General features: G+C 32.4%; 1 protein-coding gene across 1 annotated transcript; it reads right to left on the bottom strand.

Annotated features, from left to right (window-relative positions):
• Window positions 1-3383: 3383 nt before the first annotated feature.
• LOC111791355 (cytochrome c oxidase subunit 5b-1, mitochondrial-like) lies at window positions 3384-9420 on the bottom strand. The gene is made up of 6 exons (XM_023672649.1): window positions 9091-9420; window positions 8697-8779; window positions 8318-8368; window positions 4565-4631; window positions 4345-4424; window positions 3384-3798 (listed from the first exon to the last, which is right to left on the bottom strand). The coding sequence occupies exons 1-6, from the start codon at window positions 9266-9268 to the stop codon at window positions 3736-3738; spliced, it is 522 nt and encodes a 173-aa protein (XP_023528417.1). The 5' UTR covers window positions 9269-9420; the 3' UTR covers window positions 3384-3735.
• Between the last annotated feature and the right edge of the window lie 624 nt (window positions 9421-10044).

Here is a 10044-nt window from a genome sequence, read left to right as displayed (position 1 = left end):
CCACCAATGAAACCATCATACAATCGATAATCCAACGCAATATCCAATAACATTGAGCTACGCTCAAAGGGGATTGAACGACACAACATCGGTTCAACGATCACAAGGCTTTGTGAAAAGGAGTCAACTAGTTGTCTAGCCAAGCTTCTAGGTTCATCAATCATGGTTTGAATAAAAGCGTTGACTACCCTATGTTAGAAGTTTCAATCTAAATTTCTGTTTAACGTGACCTTTACATTGTAGCCATCAAACTATCTTCACACAATACTCAGAAGTTCTCGACCAAACTAACCTTAACAAAGATCATTGTATACATAGAAAGTTGTTGAGCAGACAACAACGAGCTAACCTTAATGCTGGTCTACATCTAAATCCCAACAAAGTCAGCAAGATTCTTAGAATAAACAACTTCTCGAGCATAACATAAATGAATATCGTACGTTATCAAAAGATAAGAAAATATTAATTATTAGATACAAGACAAATGATTATCTAAACCGACAAAAGAAAAGGGTATTTATGAACGTCAAAACAAAGAAATCGAAAAAATAATATGAAATTCGTTTTAGAACTGTAGATTACTAAAATTATAATATCCACAATTTGAGTGGACTAAAAAAAACATTTATAATTTAATATTTTTAATTCTTTACATGCAAACTAAAATATTAATAATTTAATATTTTTAAAGTCTATACATGCAAAAATAAATAAATAAATAATAATAATTTAACATTTTTAAAGTCTTCAGCAACATAAAATATTAATAATTTAATATTTTTAAGGTAAAAAAATTAATAGTTTAACATTTTTGAAGACTTTAGCAACATAAAATATTGATAATTTAATATTTTTAAAGTCTTTACATGCAAAATAAAAATAAAAATAATTTAACATTTTTAAAGTCAACACCCAACCTTAAAAAATTAATGAATTTAATTTAATACTTTTAAAATCGAGAGAGTTATTCTAAAATTAAAAGTTCGGAGATTTATTAAAGGTTTTTTAAAATGCATAACCTAAATATATAAATTAATATGAAATAAATATCTTTAAATTAAATTATTCAGAAAAACATGTTCATTTAAACAATCATGTTATTTTATTTTTCTACTGTCTTGAACTTTTAGCTTGAAATCATGATCGTATTAATAGTCTAATACACATACGTGAACACTAGTTGTTCGTTTGTTAATATTTAAATAAAAATATTTAAAGTTGAATTAAAATCGAATATTGAAAGTTCAAAAATTAAAATGAATATTTTGAAAGTCCACTTATATATAACTTAACAAAATATATAAGATATCTTCAGAGTATAGTACAAGATCAGCTTTTCTTGCTGTCATGAGGTCGACCCGTAAACAAGGTAAACCTAATGAGAATAAAAAAGCGAGAGGGATGACAAGATAAGCACGACCCTAAACACCATACTCATTACGTCAATACCATGTTAAAATACCCGAAAACTCAAATTCTAAAACTAATATCTTACGATAATTGTGTAGGGTTCCCATTTCTCTCCCACCCTATTTGATTAGGAATCATAGCATTTGAACTCCATATATAGTCCAAAAAGCAAAGGCCCTATTGGTGCTTGGGCGTGCCATCCAACGCCTAATTTTCTCAAAAGCTGATGTTCTTATTTGTTGGTTATTTTAGGTAACATTGGTTCATGAAATTATGTAAAAATCTCTCTCTTCCCATCCCTCTTATACAAACATAGTTTTTTATGCTAAATTTTTATATTCCCATCCCCTTACTAGTGTTCACACTTTTAGTCATTTAGAATAATGTAAAACTATATAATTAGGTTGGTTGGTTCAAATATTCTTCCCACGTGCTTTGCATACCTAAGTCGGTGTTCCATTTATTCAAAGATAGTGATTTAAAGATAGTGATTTGGGAAAGGTTATTCCATGTGTGATATATGTGTGTAGAGAGAGAGAGAGAGAGTTTATGTGGTATTTTCCAAGTGAACACGATTCTCCATAATGATATGATATTGTCAGATAAACTATCATGGTTTTGCTTTGGGCTTCCCAAAATTTCTCGTTGAGTTACGTACTTTCGTAAAAACGAATAAACCTCAGTTTTAAGAAATAATATCTTCCACCAAGACATTCATCCCTGAAGCGGAAGCCCTTTTGAAAGAAGGTATTCAGGAACAGATGAAACGTTTTCTACTTTAACACCAAGTATAAAAGAAAACAAGTAAATTATAAAATTGAAAATGTTATAATTTAAACATGAAATAATTTCATTCTTTTCATTTATTAGGTAGGATATATAATTTTTAGACAATACTAAATACTAAATATAAATAAATATATATATATATATATATATATATATATATATATATATATATATTAAAGAGAGTAAATAATATTTCTAGAAAATACTCATGGAGATAGTATTAAATTAATGAATGATCGAAGGGAATAAAAAAAGAAGAAAAAAAGAAAGGAAAAAATAAGTAAATAAAAATGACGTAGAAGAGCCCAGATTCCAAATGAATGAAAACGTGACTGAATTGGTCCCGGTCACTCTTCGGGACGGAATGGAAGAGGGGAGGAGATTCTCGAATGACTTCGAAAGAATTAAACGAGGAGCCGAATGTGGGACTTTAATCCAACAGTGTTAAATTTTGCATAATATTAAAGATCCGAAAATGTGTTCAATGTGTTCATATGGTTGAACCGACCAATTTGGAAACATCTTCTATGAGATTGAAAAGTTGGGTCTTTTCCATTTGTTTTTATGTTTTATTTTTTTCCCCATAATTAATTTCCTTATTTTATGGGGAAAAAAATGAGCTTTGTAAAAAATATATATATCCAATTTTATTAAATATAATTCCTTAATCAAAGATTAAAATAAAGAAATTTCTGTGTTACTATATCTGGATTCTTTTCCCTTTTGAGTTCACATTTTGAAACAGTAATCCATTTTCTAGAAAGTCGAGAGAATTTTTTGCGTCGTTTCTAAAGTGACATTCAATGAATCTTGGGATGGAAATTTCAAACTTAATGATTTTTCTTCTTAAAATTTGCAATTATGAGCCATCAAAAGGAATTTGATTGCGTAAAAAATCCGACATTCAATTTGATTGATTTTTATCCAGAAAGTTCAACATACATTTTTCAACACCAAAAGAATCAGATGACTTGGGACTTCTCCTGTTCATTATATTGGCTAATAGTTTCTTCATCTCCTTAGTCCCAACTACGCGACAGCATCACAAAGTTCTCTAAGAGAATCATAAGAGGACTTTGATGCACCATAATAACATCAAGAAGATCAATGGGCAAGTATGAAAAGTTTAAGATTTGCAATAGAAGTGGCAAGGAATTTTACCTAAACCCACTCCCATACAGCCATTTAACGGTTCCTGAATCAATTTATTTTTTGGAAGTTCTTGAAATAACTTTCCAGGATTAATGGGTTTGGTTGGAAGGTAATAGAAAAGAATTGAAATGCCTCCAATTATTTGGATATGCATAGAAGAAAAGCTAAAAAAGAAAAAGCAACCCGAACTTCTAGCAGATGACTTGCCAATGTCTAACTGACTCGGAAACAACTAAGATTCCCTTTGTTGCTGAAGGAGAACAAAAAAAACAAGGACCATCAGAAAACAAACAAAACACAGCTTTAAATAAGAACTGCAGCATATTGTGGGATTTGTCTCTTCTAAAAGCCAAAGGTTTATTTTCGAGAAGGGCATGCTTGCAATCAATGGTGGTGGTCATCATCTCCAAAACCATCCGGCGATCCTCCAGGTCCCACCACTTCCAGCTGCGAACACAAGTTACGATTAGGAAAATTCTGCTAAGTAATTTTAGACACCAATAGCCCATTCCATCAAAGGAGAAAGTGGGATAACATGGAAGAGAGACAGATAGAGAGATTCTAATCCCTATTGTTGCAAGGCCATATTAGAGTAGGTTTACTAGTGGAACACTTGTACATATATATATGTGTGCGCGCATGCGCATATGAAAATATTTCAATAATTTATTTCTCAAAAAAACAATCTTTCGATCTAAGCATTTTTGGTTAAGTGGGCAACAAATATCAAAAAAGAAATTGAAAACTATTTGCAAGATTAGTTAAAAAACACTTTTCACAGTTATGGTATTGACATTTTAGTATTTTCACTATTGTGTCCTTTCCTTCCAATGGAGCTATACTTCGGCATATGCTGGTTGAAGAATGCCAACCTTTTACTATCGTGAAAATTAGGTAAGGTTGCAGAGTTTGCCCCCACCCACCCACAATGGGGAAAAATATCCAGCTTTCTACCATGTCAACAAAACATAATAAATTAAAATAAATACTCACCACAAAGTACTGTGAGCACACAGGGCATTCATGTGGCACGTCTTTCCTCAGCCGAAACCAGACAACATCATGCTCATCCTCTACAATTGAAAAGTATGCATCAGAAGATTGAAATTCTTATGTGTAATAGAAGAACACAGAATTTGCCTATGTAACATTTTGTCAGACTCGCACAAAAATTATGAAAAAGCATGGAAAAGGAGAGATTGCGAGTACCCACCGCCTTCACCTCCAGGACATCCAACTAATCTTTCATCATAATATGACTTGATAACTGCAGGTGCTTCCTAAAGAAATAAAAAGTATAAGATTTCTCCCAGAAATAAGTCATGCAAGAAAATCTCTCTTTCATTCACATACCCTAACACAGTATTTCTACGTGTGAAGCACATACCCCATAAAACGCAAAGAAAGTTACAGCCTTTTCTCATATAGAAGAAAAGAAAAGCCTTAGATAATTACAAAACTGATCAGGAAATCAATAACTACATGAAAGTGTTTTTTTTATTTATAAGAACATAAAAGTGAATAGTCAAAGTCATAGACTTGTACGAACTAAACAGAAATTTAATAACAAGGGAGGAACCTCAGCAAAACCCCACTTAGATGGCAGCAATGCACCATAGATCTGCTTAGCATACTGTATCACAGATGCACTAAAACAACACTATTTTCAAATGAGAAACAAGACAATAAAATATTGGGAAGGGAGAAGATTCCTCATCCTAAAATTTCTTTCTCCAAAGTTGATGTTCTATCAGCAGGATAGTGAAAATCAAGGCATTTATATTCATGGTAATTTCGCAAAGAAAATCTGCTGGAGTTCTCAGTCTCTTCAACCTTCAGTGATGTTAACCAGATATCATCAATGGCCTCATAGAAAACAACAATTATATTAACTGAAGAATTATTGTGCCTGTCGAGATAGGAGAGACAACAAGACATCTTTTGATAAAGAAAAAGAAAATCCTCACCAACCTCCCTTAATACTTTCTTTCAGTCTCTAACACATTCCCTCTGAAGAGATGGAATTTTAGAGAAAGACATAAGGAATTCCTTTTGGGAAGGTTCCAATGACTAAAGGAGTAATCACCTAGTTAGATTGATGTGGTCACTGGTCACTCTTATGAATGAAGGTTTAAACATAACAAATATCAAAAGGAAAAACATTAACCTTCCTCACAATTGGTTATGAAAATCTCCCAGGGAAGATATTTGGCAGATAGTGATTGGTCGCAAATATGAAGCAGTGCAATAGGCAATTCATAAAGGGATGCTCCTATTCTTCCACTAAAGGCCCATGATGGTGGACGACAGTCATAAGCTTGCTCTAGTGCTAAATAATTACAAGTCTCTTGTTCCAATTGGGTAAGAGTGCTTCAGTCAGATTTTGGTAGGGTATTTGGTAGAATAGCTTATGACATAAACACTACCTTCAGTGCAATGTAGGCGGTTGTATCGTTGAATTAAGACTTACAGGATGAGGCTAATCTTTATTCATTATCAAAAGTTGCATTTCAAGATAACAGAAAGAACAGCAACATAGAGAAGTCGAAGAGAGAATCATTCTTATTATCATGTTGAACGGTCTTCATGTCTCCTTAAACCAGGATTCCAAGAGTTCAAACTTCCAATTCAAGTGCCTTTTCAGTTCCCTCTGTTTATTATAAAAAAACCCTCTATTATCTTGGAGTTATATAAAAAAGGTTTTGCAGACCCAAACTTCCTAAAAATTGCAAGGTATATCTTTAGTCAGCTTTCTTCCAAGGGTATACAATATGATTGTGTTTAGAGAAGGATCTCTCCTCTTTGTTTTAAACAATGTAACCATTCTTTCCAGAAAAAAAGATGGAAAATCCACTAAACCTCTTCTTGAACTGTTCCATCTCTAATTGACAATGGTGTTGACTTTTCGGCTCTAAATCTCAAATTAATTAATTAATATTTTGATGATAACATGCTCCTAATTACTAATAATTTTAGTGTTTTGAAGTGTCCATAGTGTAGAGCTTGGAATAACGATTCCAACACCTTTGGAATAACTCAATTGGAGCTAAAACGAAGAAGTTATGACTAAAACAAAAATTAAGCATAATTTTTGTTTGTTATGCCTTTTCAATCACTAAGTTTTTCATAATTTTTTATTGTTTTGAATCGTATTATTATTTTTGTACTTCTCGTGTTAATTGACATTTTTAATTGCTCTAAAAAAGTGTGATCATTTGTAAAATTAAGCAGACTAAAATATTTTTTTTTTACACCCTATTCACCCCCTTCTAGGGTTGTCATAACGATCCAACAGATAGGTAGAGTTTTCCGGACATTTTTTTTAATGTAAATTGAGTATTGGTGCTTCAGTCAGAGAGTTTTCCGAACTCTCGACTTCAGTTTCATTCACCCTTTAATGTTAAGGATTCTATATGCTAATCTTGGTGCATCAAAGATTAGGAGAGAAACCTTACTTCATGCACTTATATTCCAACTTTTAAAGACACTAAGGAGAAGTCTTTCAACCAAAGGTCTGAGCTAAGGTTTGACACCCAGGCCCCTCAACCGATGTGGCCACTTCTTGACACATTCTTAAAACAACAAGATATGATAAGATTATTTCCTCAAACAACTGTCCAATTACAAAATTAACTTCCAAACGAGGTGAAAAGTTTCTAACCAAATTGTGCAAACAGTTGAAACTGATATGTCCAAAACCAAAAGGCATTCCGCCATTGACTAGTTACAAATTGAGTTGAAAATTTTCTAATCAAACTGCACAACGAGTTGAAACTAACATATCCAAAATGAAAAGGCATTCTGTCATTGATTGGTTATCTTCAAAGCATATCCAAACTACAGAGAGATTGCATATCTTTTGAAGTACCCGAAAAAACATCGAAGTGAAGGAGGAACTGACCCAAAAATTATGGAAAGATCACAACACTGAGAATTTCAAGCGCCAATTCATGTGCTTTGACACAATTGATCAACAGTTTAAAGTTCAGACTTCAGAGAAAGGAAACAAAAGAGACGGTTTTTGCAGCCAACCACAAGCGTTTAACTTTCCAAAACAAAAAACCACCTAAACCAGACAAAATTAAAATGGTTCAAAAGGAACAGACTTGATTCAAGATGCAAAAGGAAGCCTAAGATTGTTGGTTATAGCCTTAAAAGGAAGCCTAAAATTCTTTGAATGACTTTATTCTCCAGATTTGATTTAGGTTAGCAGGCTAGTGCAGAACAATAAAATCTTAGAGAGAATGTTAGAGATGAGACAGATATTAAGGAACTTGCATATTTTCTTGCTTCTAAATGTAGCACAAAGTCATAGCATTTAGCATTTTAACTTCTTTCCTAATTCAAACCAGTTGGGGAGATTTTCCGTTCGATAAAGAGGAAAGAACTCCTTATCTTAGTGTCCTGTTCCTTGACCTATCTGTATAATTTGCTTTATTTGATTATTTTGAATTGGAGTTTTTTTCTTTGTGGACATAGCTTGTTTGTATGGTCTTAATGTTCTTTCTTTTACTGTTTGCTTTTATATGTTCTTTCTTTCATTCTTCTGAATCAAAGCTTGGATTCTTAAAAAATATTTTAAAAGAAAATAGAACTTTCCTAGGTATTGTTAATTATACTGCAATATTAAGTTATGATATGCCATGGAGCATGAAAGAAATATATGGAATGGATAATCAGAAGAGGAAAAGGAAAAAGGACTGGAAACAAAAATTCAGAACAATCACTTTTCAAATATCTTGGGTGTCTGAGACCTCAATGAAATATTTTAACCAGAGAAGATATCCTGATAGCATAACAAAACTGCAGCTTAAATTCAAGTGAAAGTAATAAACTCATTAAATATTGCTGTCTCGTCATGCCTTGAAAGCTACATGGAATGAACCTTGATAAAAGCTAAAGCATCTGAGTTACTTCCAACAAACGAAAACAAGAGAAGATAAAATTAATCGCAAACTACACCAACCTTAGTTCCAAAAGGGCCAACAGGATGGTTTATGTCAAGGATGTCCTTTCCCTGCAAAGGTTAACCGAACCGAAATGAGACTCACATCCAAATGAGAAATACATCCATCAGAGGCCAGCCTATCAAAATATTAACATAAGCCAGAGAGTTTGAAAATGAAAATGAATCGATCAATGAATCTATATATTTTGACCTGCCTTTCCGAAACTGAAAATTACAATACCAGACTCGGTTCGAAAATGAAAATGAATAGATAAATTAAGGTATAAATTTTAAACTATTCCTTAGTCCGGTAGATTTCACATCATAAAATGGGGTGGGGGAAAGGAACCCGCAGCGGAAAGAGATCCAGGTAATCAAGAAATACAATAAATTTCACCTGAAGCGAAGCTTCAAGCTCTTCACGCTCGTGTCCGGTTGCGATTGGCATTACATCCTCTACCTTCTTCACACCAGTACCAGCTAAAAAAATAAATTTAAACACAGGACATCATGACCACATTCGTGCTCATATTATAGATTCACACATACAGCGAAACAGACTGTAAAACACTAACAATCCACGAGTATACATTCTAATTAATAAATAACCACGAGACCAATAGTAGATTCACACATACAGTGACACAGACTGTACAATACATAACATTCAACGCGTATACATTCTAATCGATTAACAACCAAACGACCAATTCCAGATTCGCAATCGTATCATAGATTCTTCATACATACAGAGACATACTATAAAATCAAAATAAAACAGCAAGATCTACCAGAATCAGAGGCGTAATAGCGAGCGAAGAGCGAGACAGGCGCGGAAGGAGAAACATGAGAAGCAGCACCGAGTCGAGTGGCTTTGGAAATGCATCCTAACGGAGCGGATGCGGGCGTCGATGATGAGGGAAGAGATTTGAGGGATTTGAGCTGCGAAGCGAGCAATCTCCTCCACATCGTAGATTGAAATCGGTGATTTCTCCGACTATGATCTCAGGTCGCACCCCTAGGACGGCGAATTTGGCTCTTCCTTTCTTCACTCTCTTGCTCTTCAGTTTCTATGCTTTTGGAAATAGGAGAAACGCGGAACTGGTCAAGAGTAAGAAGCGATGGATGGGGGCAAAGCAAAATGATTTGACACGAGTGAAAATATGTGGCACGTGTGAAAAACATACAAATTTGATTAATACTCTAAATTTAATTAATGTGATTTTAAATTTCAGCTAAATTACTCACTAATTTTAATAAAAGAAAAATCCTTATAAACTAGTTAATTTCAGTAAAATAAATTTTTGTACATAAATATAAATAAAAAAAAAATTATCTATTTTTACTAGGATACGCGTGTTCTCTAAGTTAATTATGTTTGAAATTAAAAGTTTAGCTTAAAAATTGATATAATTTACCATAGTAAAATTTAATCCAAATTATTAATTTAAAATTATTTTTTTTTTATTGAATTTGGTGGAAAAACAATATTATAACTAATAATTTTATTTAAAAGTCATATATTAATTTTAAGAATTATTTAAAATATAGGCATTAAATGTGGACATTTAAAAATAATATATCTACCAAATTGTAACGTTAGAGTTTTGCTTCTTACAAATATTTATTTTTTTCTTATTTATGATGTAACGAATTTGATATTATGGAGAAAAATAATTAATTCTTATTATTTAATGGAACTCAAAAACATATTTATTATTTTTTTTAATATTTATTCTAAAAAT

Source organism: Cucurbita pepo, chromosome LG03 (genome assembly GCF_002806865.2).
Source record: "Cucurbita pepo subsp. pepo cultivar mu-cu-16 chromosome LG03, ASM280686v2, whole genome shotgun sequence".
NCBI classification, from domain to species: domain Eukaryota; kingdom Viridiplantae; phylum Streptophyta; class Magnoliopsida; order Cucurbitales; family Cucurbitaceae; genus Cucurbita; species Cucurbita pepo.
The sequence above is the reverse complement of the archived record's forward strand: the minus strand, read 5'-3'. Positions and strand labels throughout refer to the sequence as shown.

Coding starts and splice junctions, on each gene's coding strand:
- LOC111791355 (XM_023672649.1), bottom strand. CDS start 9,268: ATGTGGAGGAGATTGCTCGCTTCGCAGCTCAAATCCCTCAAATCTCTT. Junction 4,632..8,317: donor TTGGCCCTTTTGGAACTAAG/GTTGGTGTAGTT, acceptor TTATTTCTTTAG/GAAGCACCTGCAGTTATCAA. Junction 3,799..4,344: donor TGTGCTCACAGTACTTTGTG/GTGAGTATTTAT, acceptor TTGTGTTCGCAG/CTGGAAGTGGTGGGACCTGG.